Source organism: Oncorhynchus keta, chromosome 10 (assembly GCF_023373465.1).
Source record: "Oncorhynchus keta strain PuntledgeMale-10-30-2019 chromosome 10, Oket_V2, whole genome shotgun sequence".
Classification (NCBI taxonomy): domain Eukaryota; kingdom Metazoa; phylum Chordata; class Actinopteri; order Salmoniformes; family Salmonidae; genus Oncorhynchus; species Oncorhynchus keta.
In genome coordinates this window covers 37,872,968-37,889,413 of record NC_068430.1, presented here as the reverse complement: position 1 = coordinate 37,889,413, position 16,446 = coordinate 37,872,968, and the positions used below count along the sequence as shown (strand labels likewise).

Here is a 16,446-nt window from a genome sequence, read left to right as displayed (position 1 = left end):
TTAACTGGTATTGTCCTCCCAACCCCCCCTCCTCTCCCTGTGTTCAGATCCCCGGTCTGAAGATGCCCCGTGGCATCGCCGTGGACTGGGTGGCAGGGAACATCTACTGGACGGACTCTGGCCGAGATGTGATCGAGGTGGCCCAGATATCAGGCCAACACCGCAAAACCCTCATCTCCGGCATGATTGACGAGCCCTACGCCATCGTAGTGGACCCCCAGAGAGGGTGAGTCTGCCTTGGGAAAGGAGGATAGTGGGGGTGGGAGAGTAGTCTGGACTACTGTGGAAATACCTGGGTCTGGAAGATAATTCCTGAGTCCTCAAACACATCCTTCTTTGTGCACATACTGCTTTCTGATACAGTATTTAAATAAGACTGACGATAGAAAGATGTTGTGCTAGACCAGGGACAAATCAACTGGACATCCAGGAGATATGGTCAAACGCATTACTATGTGATGGTCAAACTAATTACTATGTGATGGTCAAACGCATTACTATGTGATGGTCAAACGCATTACTATGTGATGGTCAAACGCATTACTATGTGATGGTCAAACGCATTACTATGTGATGGTCAAACGCATTACTATGTGATGGTCAAACGCATTACTATGTGATGGTCAAACGCATTACTATGTGATGGTCAAACGCATTACTATGTGATGGTCAAACGCATTACTATGTGATGGTCAAACGCATTACTATGTGATGGTCAAACGCATTACTATGTGATGGTCAAACGCATTACTATGTGATGGTCAAACGCATTACTATGTGATGGTCAAACGCATTACTATGTGATGGTCAAACGCATTACTATGCGATGGCGCGAGGCATTACTATGCGATGGCGCGAGGCATTACTATGCGATGGCGCGAGGCATTACTATGTGATGGCAAAGGCATTACTATGTGATGGTCAAACGCATTACTATGTGATGGTCAAAGGCATTACTATGTGATGGTCAAACGCATTACTATGTGATGGTCAAACGCATTACTATGTGATGGTCAAACGCATTACTATGTGATGGTCAAACGCATTACTATGTGATGGTCAAACGCATTACTATGTGATGGTCAAACGCATTACTATGTGATGGTCAAACGCATTACTATGTGATGGGCGCGATGGGCATTACTATGCGATGGTCGAGGCATTACTATGTGATGGTCAAACGCATTACTATGTGATGGTCAAACGCATTACTATGTGATGGTCAAACGCATTACTATGTGATGGTCAAACGCATTACTATGCGATGGCGCGAGGCATTACTATGCGATGGCGCGAGGCATTACTATGCGATGGCGCGAGGCATTACTATGTGATTGTCGATGCTGTGTATCCATTAGGACCATGTACTGGGCTGACTGGGGAAACCACCCAAAGATTGAGACGGCTGCCATGGATGGAACCATGAGAGAGACACTGGTACAGGACAACATCCAGTGGCCCACAGGTAACATATATATATATATATATATTTCTCCACAAATTGAAGGATGGGCTGTGCAGAGCTTTGTTTCACTCAATAAGCTTCGCCTCAAACTGACATGTTTCAATGACTGTTCTCCCTCTGCTTATCTCTGTCTCTCTCTTATCTCTCTCTGTCTCTCCAGGCCTGGCTGTGGACTACTTTAACGAGCGTCTGTACTGGGCCGATGCTAAGCTGTCAGTGATTGGCAGTGTGAGGCTGAATGGCAGCGACCCGGTGGTGGCTGTGACCAGCATTAAGAACAGTTGAGTGACCTGCACGGGTCTGGGTTTAAAGACCTGGGCTGACATCGCTAAGCCACAGAATTATGTTTTGATTAGAGATATGTGGGCCCATTTTTAGATGTGGAGTCTTCTCATGGCACTGGGACTGTCAAGAATAGGTGCATTCAATTGGAGCATGCTGATATCCTCAGCAAGTGGGAAAATGTTGTATTTTAGCATAGCTAATAGCATGTCTAACTGGTAAAGAGTTGGTCTGAGCTGTGGTATTCGGTCTTGTTTGTTCCAGAGCTCCACCACCCGTTCAGTATCGATGTGTTTGAGGACTACATCTATGGCGTCACCTACATCAACAACTTTGTGTTCCGGGTCAACAAGTATGGCAAAGGCCCCATGGAGAACCTGACTACAGGAATGAACCACGCCACAGACATCGTACTCTACCACCGCAACAAACAGCCTGAGAGTGAGTGGACATCACAGTTATTATCATAACAATCGCTGGCTGACAAAATGTCATTACCGCCACAGCCCTGGTAGAGGTCAACACGGATATTCTCTAAACACTCTTTCAGGGTTGAATTCTAACTTGAGATGTGTGCACAGAACTAGGCCTACGACAAATTGACTTGCACACCAAAGATCTCAAGTTAGGCTTAGGTCTTTAAAGTCCAAGGGCCACCCATCAAAAATGTGTTGTTCCGTGACCCAGAAAACAGAATTGCAACATTTCAACAACACAACGTAGATAAAGTTATGAACATGAATACTGTGTGATTTTAAAAACGTGTAAAAACTGCACATTTTAGTTTCTTTAATCAAAGTTATTATATTTAGCATCAATCACAGTGCATCTTGGGTAATTTCCCTAGCTAAGTTCCGACATTGCTGTATTTCACCTTGGTTACGTCTGTTGCACACTGATCCAGATGAGGAAATGTTTTAACCATGTGCAGTGGTTGTCTCAGTTAATAGAATCGGTTTTGGCAGCTGTATTCAGCCTCCAGGGGCCATCATTGCTCTTGGCTGCTAGACAAACTAAAGACAGCATGTTTGCTAGCTAGCACAGCTCTCAAAATAAGCTAAATAAAGTGGTGTTATGCGAAATCTATTTAAACTGCTTCTTCTCTCCTATTATTTTCACATTCCTCCAGTCTGGTAGCCTAAATGCCTTGCTTTCTGAATGCATGGACAACAGAACACATGTAACCAAGATGTAACATGGCAACCTCATAATGTTGTTAGGGGAAATTACCCAAAATGAGCTATGATTTTGAAATCGTACCCTTTGAATTATACACTTTTATTAACTTTTACCATTTTTGATCCACACAGTATTCATAACATTATCAATGTAATGATGTTTAAACTTTGCAGTTTTTTTTCCTGGATCACGGAATGCCTTTTTTGAGGGGTGGCCCTTAGACTATTAGAGACAGACTTACAGTCTGGTAGGAGGGCTAAACTTATCATTAAGAAATGCAGTGGCCATGACTGAAGCCAAACGAGAGTTGGCTTAGGTGTGTGTGTTTGTGCGTGTGTTCGCACGTGGCAAGTGTTTGTACATTCACGCTGCCAAAACAGTACACAGTCACTCTTCTATGTAACTTATAACAGTCTAACCAGGTTTTGAAGTCGACTAGGCTAGCTAGCGCTAGCCAACTTCTTTTTGTCAATTGGCTTCAGCCTGCTGCTGTGGACAGTGGCAAAGTTGGTTTGACATTGGACAGCCTATATCTGGGGCTAGTTTGGGACTGTCAATTACACAATGCAAATAGGACAATATTTTCATTTTGCACATATTTAGTTGTCTCATTAACTGCGTTCAATATTTGTATGTGAATTTCTACAATTTTACAATTGGTTTGAGGTTTTTAAGTCATTTAAATTGAGATATTGACATTTAAAAAAAAAAATATTGTCCTATGTAGTTTGTGATATCAAATGTCAAAAGAAATTGACCATGGGCATAATGATGTGGTCGTGTGCAGCTGCGCTCCGAATGGATGATTATTTGGGTGCTGTGGGCATGAGGGCAGGATTAAAATAAACCCAACCCATGGACAACTGTTCAGGTATCCTTCATTCTGTGACATAGGAAATAATTTTATCATCTCGCAAATCTCCGTTTTGGACGAGACTGACTTAATGACCAAAATGATCCAATTTACACTTTGTAGTCAATTTTGACACTAGAATAAATGTTGCATTTTAGGGGCAGTTGCTTTTTAACTTGTCGGTCTCTCTCTCTTTCTTGCTCTCTGTCAGTGACCAACCCATGTGACAGGAAGAAGTGTGAGTGGTTGTGTCTGCTCAGCCCCAGTGGTCCAGTCTGTACCTGTCCCAACGGACGCACCCTGGACAACGGAACCTGTGTGGAGCTCCCTACTCCTACACTCTCCCCTATCTGTGAGTATACAAATCCTACACACCCACACTCTCCCCCTGTGAGTATACACTAACACCCTTATACCTAAACTGTTATATTCAACATGTATTGCATTGTCTATGAGTTCACATACAGATTAGATTTCTTTGTCTGAGTTTCATAGATATTTACTTTATCTACAAGAAAATGCATTGCAATATGTTGAGAGACATGGCATAGGCCAGACATAACGTCAAACATTCATAAAAACAAGAATAACTGCTTAAGGACTCTTACCCCTCCCCTCCACATTACATAGCGGTCTCTCCTGTACTCAATGTTACACATCTCCTTAATGTTCACGGTCCTTGAGCTTTGCACATACTGCACAAACCCAATAGTTTCAATGCCCATGCTTATTTAAGTTATATTTCACTTTTCACTATCGCCCGTTCCTGAATGAGTGAATCTACTGTGTCCCTAATGTCCTCCTTATTTGTTCATAAGGGTCAGTGCATGTGGCACAAATTCATTTTTGTACCTGACCAGTTTGCACAGGGGGAGTCTGTAGGGCTTCCTGGATGGCAGAAGCACAAACCCTGAGTTGAGCACAGGGGAGGGGGGCTCTGATATTTTGTTTGCCGTCCTCAGCATGTTTGTGTGGTAGCTGTCCAGAAAGGTTTTGATGGTCAGCTTGACAATCATTTTTTGGGCAGTTTTCAGCAGACTTGACATCCTGTTTTTTGCCTGTACTGTGTGTTGTACCAAGCAGTGATGCAGTACTGCAAAAACACTCTGGATAGTGGAGCAAAAGAACATGTTCAGTATTTCCAAGGTTGCCCTGAAAGACAGCCTGCAGAGAAAGTGCATGCACTGTTGCACCTTAGCACACACATAGCACATAGTCCACTTTGACACTCCATCTCAGGGCATGGTCAACATGTACTCCCAGATATATATATGAGAGTAGACCTGCTGGATGTGTTCACTGTGAAGTACTACCTGGTTTCGGTCAGCCACTGACCTGGGCTCAAAGATAACCTCCTGTGTTTTTGTGACATTCAGGACAAAATAGTTTGTCACATCACTGCACAAGGCTGGAGGTCGCTGTTGTCCTCCATTAGGGCCAGCAGGACAGTGTCATCGGAGTACTTAATCATAAAATGCTTGGTGTTTTGACTTGTGCAATTGGTGTACAGAATGAAAAGGACGGGTGAGCTCACACAACCTTGTGGGGCTCCCCGGTTGGTGACCACAGGAGGGGAGAGAGTGTTGTTTACCTTGAGTTCTGTTACTGAGAAATGAGTGTTACCAGTAAATGAGGTGTGGGTTAATGTCCAGTTCTTTCATTTTGGCTAGTAAAAGGTGTGTTTGTATGGTGTTAAAAGCACAAGAAAAATCTATAAGGAGTTCTCTGGCGTAGGTTTTTGGTTGGTCTAGGTGTTTCAGGATCAGGTGTGTGAGGGTGGTCATTGCATCCTCTGTACTGTGCCCGTTTCTATAGACAAACTGGCAAGGGTCCAGTTTCCTCTCCACAGAGTCTTTTTAGGTTTCGAGACACTATTCTCTCCAGACATTTGATGAGCTCTGAGGTCAGATCCATAGTCATTTTTTCATGATGAAGTGAATCGTTTTCTAGGCCTGTGGTATTGGTGTGTGTGAGTCGATGGATAACTGGAAGATGGGTTGCCAGACTGGGCCAAGCTCCTCGGCAAAGTTCTTGAGGAGGACTGGGCTCACATTATCTGGCCCAGAGGCCTTCCTTGGGTTCAGCAGTTTAAAAACCTTTAGCGACTCCTGTGGCGGGCCAGGCAAAGTGCGCGCCGACCAGGTCGCTAGGTGCACAGTGTTTCCTCCGACACATTGGTGCGGCTGGCTTCCGGGTTGGATGGGCGCTGTGTTAAGAAGCAGTGCGACTTGGTTGGGTTGTGTTTCGGAGGACGCACGACTCTCGACCTTCGTCTCTCCCGAGTCCGTACGGGAGTTGTAGCAATGAGACAAGACAGTAACTACTAACAATTGGATACTATGAAATTGGGGAGAAAAAGGGGGTAAAAATAATAAAAATACATTTTAAAAAAACCTTTGGCCAGCTCTGTAGTAACCATGATTTCCTCTGTGTGAGAGGTAGGGACATTCCGTAGGACAGCAACGCAGTCATTTGTGTGATTATGGGTGTCAAATCTTTCGTAGAACAGGTTCTGTTCCTTCACATGTGGGTTCGCAGGCTCTTCATGGCTTGCCCCCCCCCCCGCCCCCCGCAGCATGGGGTTGATCTGTTTCTGGGTCCTCTTAACGCTCCTGTCCTTGTTATTGAAGGCCACTTTCTTTTCTTTGAGAGCCTTTTCGGCCCTAACTGTTTTAGTGGGTATTACTGTCTCTACAAAGAAGGTCATATAGTCTATTTATGGTGGTTGTGTTATTTATACTAATGTTCGCTTCTGAACAAACAGGGTACAACTGGAAAATAGAATACTAGGAAAAGCTCTAACCAAGTTTATTCAACCAATGGGTCATACAGCTGTAAAGACAAAGCACATATATTTCTAACCTCCTACTAGGCGGGGTCAACTCCTTACACATCTAGACAGCCAATACATCACTGTTGCTAAGCAGGAACTTAATTAACCTCTGGCTCCCTCCCCAGAGGTTTTTTTTCTCTCACTTTATCTTTTGACTTGACCTGAGCCAAATTCCTTGCTCCTCCCTAGTTCCGCAGCTGGCCTGCCTTATCAGGCAAACTAGACTGTTTCCCTTTGCCTCTCTCGTTCTCAGTCTGGTTTTCTTTAGCTTTGTCTTATACAGTGGCGCATTATGTTATGTTACAGCTTTATTCTAAAATGAATTCAATAATTTTTTTCCCAATCCACACACAATACCCCATAATGACAAAGTGAAAACAGGTTTTTAGAAATTTTAGAAAATGTATTAAAAATGAAATAGCTTATTTACGTAAGTATTCAGACTCTTTGCTATGAGACTCGAAATTAGGCTCAGGTGCATCCTGTTTCCATTGATCATCCTTGATTTTTCTACAACTTGATTGGAGTTCACCTGTGTGTGCAAATGAGGTAAGTTAAGGGAGGTAAAGGCAATAAATAGGCCATGGTGGCGAAGTAATTACAATATAGCAATTAAACACTGGAATGGTAGATGTGCAGAAGATGAATGTGCTAGTAGAGATACTGGTGTGCAAAGGAGTAAGATAAATACAGTATGGGGATGAGGTAGTTGGATGGGCTATTTACAGATGGGCTATGTACAGGTGCAGTGATCTGTGAGCTGTTCTGACAGCTGGTGCTTAAAACTAGTGAGGGAGATATGAGTCTCCAGGGGGTTCTATAGTGACCAGTGAGCTGAGATAAGGCGGGGCTTTACCTAGCAGAGACTTGTAGATGACATGGAGCCAATGGGTTTGGTGACGAGTATGAAGCGAGGGCCAGCCAACTCGAGAGAACAGGTCGCAGTGGTGGGTAGTATATGGGGCTTTGGTGACAAAACGGATGGCACTGTGATAGATTGCATCCAATTTGTTGAGTCTATTTTGTAAACTACGTCGCCGAAGTCGAGGATCGGTAGGATGGTCAGTTTTACGAGGGTATGTTTGGCAGCAAGAGTGAAGGATGCTTTGGGGCGAAATAGGAAGCCGATTCTAGATATAATTTTGGATTGGAGATGCTTAATGTGAGTCTGGAAGGAGAGTTTAGTCTAACACTTAGACACTTAGGTATTTAGTTGTCCACATATTCCAAGTCAGAACTGTCCAGAGTAGTACTGCTGGACGGGCGCGCAGTTTTACTTGCATTTAAGAGCAGTTGGAGGCCACGGAAGGAGAGTTGTATGGCATTGAAGCTCGTCTGGAGGTTAGTTAACAGCTTCCAAAGAAGGGCCAGAGGTATACAGAATGGTGTCGTCTGTGTAGAGGTCGACCGATTAATCGGAATGGCCGATTTAATTAGGGCCGATGTTATGAAAACTTGAAAATCGGAAGTCGGTATTTCCCACAACGGTGCGTTAACTGCCTCGTTCAGGGACAGAATGACAGATTTTCACCTTGTCAGCTCAGGGGATTCAATCTTGCAACCTTACAGTTAACTAGTCCAATGCTCTAACCACCTGCCTCTCATTGCAATCCACGAGGAGACTGCCTGTTATGCGAATGCAGTAAGCCAAGGTAAGTTGCTAGCTAGCATTAAACTTATCTTATAAAAAACAATCAATCAATCATAATCACTAGTTAACTACACATGGTTGATGATATTAATATTTTATCTAGCGTGTCCTGCGTTGCATACAATTGATGCGGTGCGTATCGTTGCTCCAATGTGTACCTAACCATGAACATCAATGCCTTTCTTAAAATCAATACACAGAAGTATATATTTTTAAACCTGCATATTTAGCAATAAGAAAGGTTAGCAGGCAATATTAACCAGGTGAAATTGTCACTTCTCTTGCGTTCATTGCACGCAGAGTCAGTGTATATGCAGTTTGGGCCACCCAATTTGCCAGAATTTTACGTAATTATGACATAACATTGAAGGTTGTGCAATTTAACAAATATTTAGACTAATGGATGCCACCCCATAGATAAAATATGGAACGGTTCTGTATTTCACTGAAAGAATAAACATCTTGTTTTCAAGATGATAGTTTCTGGATTCGACCATATTAATGACCCAAGGCTCGTATTTCTGTGTGTTATTATGTTATAACTAAGTCTATGATTTGATAGAGCAGTCTGAGCGGTGGTAGGCAGCAGCAGGCTCATAAGCATTAATTCAAATAGCACTTTCGTGCTATCAAATCCTTGATGAAAACCTGCTCTAAAGCGCTCTGGACCTCAGACTGGGGTGAAGGTTCACCTTTCAACGGGAGAACTACCCTAAGCACACAGCCAAGAGTCTCTGAATGTCCAGCCAGAGCCTGGACTTGAACCCGATGGAACAGCTCTGGAGAGACCAGAAAAAAGCTGTGCATCGACGCTCCCCATCCAACCTGGCAGAGCTTGAGAGGATCTCCAGAGAAGAATGGGAGAAACTCCCCAAATACAGGTGCACCAAGCTTGTAGCATTATACCAAAGAAGACTTGAGGCTGTAATTGCTGCTTCAACAAAGTACTGAGTAAAGGGTCTGAATACTTATGTCAATGTGATATTTAAGTTTTTTTTTTAAATATACATTTGCATTCATTCCAAAACTTGTTTTTGCTTTGTCATTGTGGGGTATTGTGTGTAAATGTAATACATTTTTTAATAAGGCTGTAATGTAACAGCATTTTGTAAAGTCGAGAGGTCTGAATACTTTCCGAATTAACTGTACTTTTAAGTCCTGTGCAATCTTTTTAGATTATATGATTTTATAGTACGAAGAATATAATTGAACTAATTTAATAAAATTGAATGGATATTTTTCCCATTCCGGAGTGAGAGTGCATGCATATGAAGTGGCTATGTTGAGTGTAAAAGTGATTTTTTTTAAACACTAGATTTAGTTATTTGGCAGCTCTACAAACCTTAGAATGCCTTTAGAAATCAAAAGATATATTGGCTGCATGATACGACTATAGGCTATTGATGATTTGAGAAAGCGCAAGCTTTTTTTTGCAACTATGTTCCTTGCCGCAGGCCACACAGGTTGTCTCATCAAGTGCTCATATTTTAACCCCCTCACAAAAAGAGATTGCAGTTTTGGAACTGCAGTAATTGCAGTCGACTGCTGTATTTTGGACGCAGTAATTGAAGAAAACTGCAGTTATACTGCACTCTGACTGCAATTTTTTTTTCATAAGGGCCATCAGACTATCTCAATTAAATATGGTCTTTACTAGTATTTTAAATTAGTTTCCATTTAGAATGGCCCATTATCATATGGGCAAAACAAAAAATAAATGTCGTCCATATGCACTGGAATAGTGAATGAAGGCCACTTTCCCATCGGTAGGGTAGGCTACTCCTGTTATTTCCCTGTGCCACAGAGGATATTCCACTCTGGACTCTCGAAGAGAGAAATAAATAAATAAAATCTGTTCGGGAATCAATAGTTACCTTCTGTAGCTAACGGTAATGTCAGTCTATTCGTTATGAAAATATATCTTTTAAATGCCCTATTACTAGGCTATTCAAAAATAAATTCACTATAATTCTAGGCTAAATCTGAATTTGTTTAATTTAGGCTAGAACAATTATGTACCAAAGATATATTTTAAAACGAGTGTAATATGCAGGAGGTTATGTATTGTATAACGGCACAATCATTATTTGAATTCTGGGTTTTTTTCCGGGCTTGGGTTCTTATGCATAAACTCTAATATGCATATAAGTGTTTTTTAATTAATCATCATGTTAGAAAAAGCTGCCCATTTTTAGTTGTTAGGCTTTGAAACAACATCCACAATGGCCATCCTTTCCACCCAGTTTCAACCTATTTTTTTTCAACTTCTTTCTTCAAATTGGTCAATCACAATGAGGTGAGTTTTAAAAGCACATACTGCTTTGATAAGTGTTTTGATTTGATTTTCCATTGCATTTGCATTGCTGTCAGAGTGGTTCGAGGGACAATCGAGCCCTGAGTACCAGGCCATTAGCAACCTGATGCTCGCTAATTGTTGGTTTCTACTAATGAATGTCCAGAGTGCATAAAAGGAGATTACCGTGACTCAGTGGTCACGTGGAATTTTACTGGGATTATGACTCGTGACTGCTGGTGTGGTGGTAATATGGTCACTGCAACAGCCCTAGTCTTGTAGACAGAGATGATCTGGACAGCGTTGTGGTCAGAGTTGGAGATCAGTGGTTTGATGTTGGGGGTGTAGCAGTCTTTGATATTGACATAGCACTTGTCCAGGATATTCCAGATCCCGGTGTTGCCTTTGTCTTCCTTGTTTTCTCCTCACCCGTAACTCGATTGGGATGTTGTAGTATTCCGGGGGTCTCGTTGTTGGTGGTACTGATGAGCGCAGGGACATTAGTCTCCCTTGAGTACACCGGCTCCGTGGTGCTCGCTTGCATGTTTGTAATCCTGTTGTGGTCTCCGCTTGACATCCAAACGCACCGTATTACAGAAGTAGCGTTGTGATCAAAGTTAATCTTATAGTCTGTTTGTGTAATAATCTGCAGTGGGTATAAAAGTCCTTTTTAGCTCACATAAAACTCAAAATGATGACAGAAACATTAAACACACATCCACACTAATCCCTACCTGTAATTCTTCACACTCACCCCTTCTCTCCTCCCCCAGCTCCTCCCAGTGGTACGTGTAATGTCCAGTGTCTGAACGGAGGCAGTTGTTTCCTCAACGCCAGGAAGCAGCCCAAGTGTCGCTGCCAGCCCAACTTCGGAGGAGACAAGTGTGAGGTGGACCAGTGCAGGGACTACTGCCAGAATGGAGGCACCTGCACGGCCTCTCCTACAGGTAATACACTACCCTGACAGGAGGGCTGGCTGTCTGAGAGGAGTCAGAATAACACAGTGAGACATATATAAACAAATAATACAACTAGACAGCCGTGTATTGAGTCAAGGATTCTACCCTCAATGAGCAGTCCTGATGTTAGTCTGATGTTAGAGGTCAAGTCTCCTGAGTTTCTCTCTCCTCTTCCTGTCTTATCTCTGTCGGACCATGTCTGTCTTGTCTCTCCCTCCCTCCCCAGGCTCCCCTACGTGTCGCTGTCTGACAGGGTTCACTGGTCCTAACTGTAACCTCCAAACCTGTAAGAACTACTGTCAGAACGAAGGGAATTGCACGGTCAGCGCTGGCAACCAGCCCACATGCCGCTGCCCTGCTGACTTCCTGGGGGACCAGTGCCAGTACCGTGAGTCTCACTGTCTGTCTTTCTGTTGGTCTGCCCCGGTCTGATCTTATTTTTTATTTCATGTAATATTGCCTTGTTGTTTTTGCCTATAAATGCTCTGTACTGTGTCATGTGACCTACCTCTTCAAAAGGCATCTTCAACAATCCCACAGCACACCCCTACCCCACCCCGAGTAAGGGGAGGAGAACAAACCTAAAACCTACTGTTGTACTTGACTTTCTTGCACTAACACTTGTCCTTTCTTACTAGCACTGACGTTGCTGATACCTGCTTTATTGAGGATAATTTTGACTTACTATAAGCAGGTTTCCATCCAACCATTTTTATGTGAGTAAAGAACCTGTCGGATAAAGAACTCACAACCGGCCTGATGTTAGATTATACATTTTAAAAACCTACGGAAGATTAGTAAAGCTCAAACTAAGCTTATTCACCCACAGGGTCACACAGCTGCATAAGATAACATGTTTACACAAGCACTGGTATTTAAACCTTTCTGCTTTGCTGATTCTCCTCCTTACACATCGGGACAGCCAATACTCTTTCTCACTTCATCTGAACTGACCTCGGCCCAAATTCCTCACTCCTCCCCAACTCACGGCTGTCCTGTTGACTTGTACCAGACTGTGGCCCTTCTCCTTTCCAAAGGATACCTGATGTCTAACAATAACATGTTCTGACAGAATGTAAACGTTCAGCATCCCCCTCTCTCCCTCAGTGGCATGGTTTAGGATATTTCAAGTTTATAAGTCAGAACCCATCACTGTCAAATTGTCCACAAAACAAAATACGCTAGACAAGGGTGGATATTTTTTGGGTCGGTGATTAGATTACCGTATGCAAAGAATTGTGGTGGAAACTCTTTATTGCGCAATTATTTGATAGAATATCCATCATGTTGAGGTAAATTGGCAGTGACGCAATGCTATGTTGTGCGGTCCTCCCACTACGACTTGGAAAACCATGCAGTTTATTCGGCTAAGCTACATCTGCTATGGGTTATGATCAACTTCAGAGTGGTTAAAGTGCATGGTGATAAGCTTGCTGCGCCTTTCCATTTGTTTTGGTTCTATTATTAGAGTAAGAACTCGACGGACAATGAAGGCTTAAACTCAGTTTATTCTCCCCAGAGGGTCGATACAGCTGCATCAGTCCCAGACATGGTTGAAGCCTTCAGTGTCCGTGGCGTTCTTACTCTAATAATAGAACCTAACAGCTTGCGTTGTCGGCAGGATCTTAACACAAACTCATAGAACTTCTGTTTTTTTATTTGATCAATCAAAAGTTATACGACAGTGCTTTTTGTGTCCACTGACTACGTCATTATGCACAGCCTTTTATTCGCTAGAAGACAGTTTGATGGAAACATACCACTGCTGATAAAATACACATTTCTTTTTTGCAAACATAAGAATGCTTAAAAAATCTTTCAACAAATTGATGGAAACATAGCTAGTTTGGGAGGGCTGTGATATGTGGTTGTCTCACCTAGCTCCCTTAAGATAAATGCACAAACTGAGTTTTTATTTTACCTTTATTTAACTAGGCAAGTCAGTTAAGAACAAATTCTTATTTACAATGACGGCCTAGGAACAGTGGGTTAACTGGTCTAGGAAAAGTGGGTTAACTGCCTGTTCAGGGGCAGAACGACAGATTTGTACCTTGTCAGCTCGGGGGTTTGAGCTTGAAACCTTCCGGTTACTAGTCCAACGCTCTAACCACTAGGCTACCCTGCCGTCACGCTGGATAATAGCATCTGCTAAATGATATTCTATAATGTGGATCGTAAATGAACTAAAATAAACTCTGTCTGTCTCTGTCTGTACTGTCACCTACTGGCAGTATAACACTATGGCACTTAACATTTTGTAGAAAGCACCATAAAAGTGTAAACTGCTTGGTACTCTTTTGAGATCAACCTTAAGGCTCAGTATACTCAGACTGATAGCTGTCTCTTCTGTATGCCTGTGTGTGAGTAGGTAGCTGCGAGGGCCACTGTCTGAACAGGGGCACATGTCTGCAAAGTGCCAGTGGGGCGCGCCAGTGTCGCTGTCTGCCCCAGTACAGCGGCAGCACCTGTGAGGTGGACAAATGTCACTACTGTCGCGACGGCAAGTGTATCCCCACCAACTCCTTCCAGCCCACAGGAGAGGTCACCTGCGTGTAAGTGTCCACACACACACAGATTAACTGATATTGACAGAAACAGACACCAACACACATTCACACATCAATTCATAACACACACCCACCACCCACACACCTGTCCATACCTATTGTTACTTGTGTGTCCTGTAGCTGCACCAACGGCAGAGTCCAACCCAGCTGCTACACGTGTGATGAGTACTGTGCTAATGGCCAGTGCTCTGTCAACCAACACACACACCTACCAGAGTGCAAGTGAGTATACACACACACACACACACACACACACACACACACACACACACACACACACACACACACACGCTCTCACACTCACTCACTAGAATGTTATCTCTGGTTGCTATGACGTTACATCTCTCTCTCTCCCCAGGTGTTCTGCAGGCTGGGTGGGGCATCGCTGTGAGGTGGTGGCCTCTAGTGTAGACTCCTCAGAGTCTGGTGGACGTAAGTAAACTATTCTAAAGGTTTGCAAAAAGTAGAGGCATAACTTTTGCTTGTGAGTTTTAACGTAGATGTCGGCTGGCCATCAAAATAAAACGCAAGAGCTGCTCCCTAAATTTTACACACATTATTTCAACTTGACGCCAATTGAAGTCTCCTACCATCAAAAATCACCTGCAGGATTGCCAGTTCTGTGTAGAACGGTCGCCAGACTCAGCCTAACTATGTATACCGTTTATGTGTGTCTGTGTGCAGGTACTGCCTCCATAGTGGTCCTAATGCTGCTACTGCTGTTGTTGATTCTGTTGGTGGGAGGAGCGGTGTTCTGGTACAGAAAGAGGATGAGGGGGTGAGTAACACCACACTACACAACACCACACTACACAACTCCAATACACTAGAAGAGTAACACTGGGACATTAAGCTTCTCAAGCTCTGTCTTCTTCATGGTCTCTGTACTCTCAGCCTCCCTTTCCTTTATCTCTTGGTCTTTACTGTTCGCTCCTATTCTCTCTTTCTATCTCTGGTTCTCTCTTTGCTGTGAGTAACTGCATCTCTTCTGTCCCTCAGGTCTGGCAGGCCGGGCAAATCCTGCTCCAGACTCGCGCGGTAACGGTTGCCAGGGTTACGCTTTCCATCCTCTTTCTCTTTTTCTCTCTCTTTTTCTCTTTCTCTCTCTCTTTTTCTCTTTCTCTCTCTCTTTTTCTCTTTCTCTCTCTCTCTCTATCTTTCTCTCTTTCTCTCTCTCTCTCTATCTTTCTCTCTCTCTATCTATCTTTCTCTCTCTCTTTCTCTCTTTTCTCTCTCTTTCTCTCTCTCTTTCTCTCTCTCTTTCTCTCTCTCTCTTTTTCTCTCTCTCTCTTTCTCTCTCTTTTCTCTCTCTCTTTCTCTTTCTCTCTCTTTCTCTCTCTTCTCTCTCTCTTTTTCTCTCTCTCTTTTTCTCTCTCTCCTTTTCTCTTTTTCTCTCTCTCTCTTTCTCTCTTTCTTGCTGTGCAGTGTATAGTCCTGTGGTCAGTGTCTCGACTCTCTTTCTCGCCGTTGTGAATGAGCAGTGCTCTAGTTCAGCTTGCCTCTCCCGTTCTGAATCATTGTTCAGTTTTGGTCCCTCTCTCCAAACCTCCCCACTATACTGTACTTCCAGGTGGTGATCTATTGGAGAGGCTGAGAAATAGATCAGTCTATGGCCCCAGAGTGCCTATAGTACCCCATGCTGTTCTCCATCATACTGTATTGTGCTGTATGTTCCGTACTGAGAGAGGGGGCGCTCTGACTGCATTGTTCCAAATCGGGATTTGGAAAATGCAACATGAAAAATCCAGCATTTACTATCCTTCAAGTCCATGGTTTGACCCGAAATGCTCCAAACTGACAACATACATTTTTATCCAAAATGCCTATAGATTTTCAAGACGTCAATAGATTTGACCTTGCTTATGTTTTTCAAGCAAACTGTTAAACAGGCATTCCGTAGTACCATTTTAGGGTACCGTTACAAACCCCTCTCCAGGACCAGTGTGTCTAGTGTATTCTAGCTAGGTGAATGCTGGGTTTGCGTTGTTGCCTGTGCTGTGGATCCATGCACAGTGATGTGACAGCCACTACCCCCCCTCCCTGACTCTGTGATGTGGCCGTGTCGCTGCCCGCGCTGTGTGGACTCGCTCAGGACCCGTCTGTACCTTCGGGTCATGACCTTTCACCTCTGTGTCTGCAGGACCAAGGGCTTCCAGCACCAGAGGATGACCAACGGAGCCATGAATGTGGAGATAGGAAACCCAGCATACAAGATCTACGAGGGCGAGCCAGACGACGATGCCGGGGAACTTCTAGACTCAGACTTCACACTGGACCCAGACAAGGTAACACACACGGTAATAAAAGCAAGCCCAAAAACGCACTTACACCATGTCACACAGACCTGTACACACACACACACAC

General features: G+C 43.5%; 1 protein-coding gene across 4 annotated transcripts in view; it reads left to right on the top strand.

The window, feature by feature from the left end:
• The window catches only part of LOC118388177 (low-density lipoprotein receptor-related protein 1-like), a 176,937-nt gene that overhangs the window by 158,485 nt on the left and 2,006 nt on the right, over positions 1-16,446 (top strand). For 2 of the 4 annotated variants that reach the window (XM_052526961.1, XM_052526960.1), the window contains exons 76-87: positions 48-226; positions 1,359-1,465; positions 1,626-1,745; positions 2,012-2,188; positions 3,991-4,131; positions 11,330-11,503; positions 11,742-11,903; positions 13,884-14,067; positions 14,203-14,304; positions 14,441-14,514; positions 14,767-14,860; positions 16,223-16,367. In XM_052526961.1, coding sequence (XP_052382921.1) covers positions 48-226; positions 1,359-1,465; positions 1,626-1,745; positions 2,012-2,188; positions 3,991-4,131; positions 11,330-11,503; positions 11,742-11,903; positions 13,884-14,067; positions 14,203-14,304; positions 14,441-14,514; positions 14,767-14,860; positions 16,223-16,367 — 1,659 coding nt within the window. Of the gene's footprint in view, positions 1-47; positions 227-1,358; positions 1,466-1,625; positions 1,746-2,011; positions 2,189-3,990; positions 4,132-11,329; positions 11,504-11,741; positions 11,904-13,883; positions 14,068-14,202; positions 14,305-14,440; positions 14,515-14,766; positions 14,861-16,222; positions 16,380-16,446 lie in introns of all 4 variants that reach the window. The other 2 variants (XM_052526959.1, XM_052526958.1) reach the window with 1 other exon arrangement.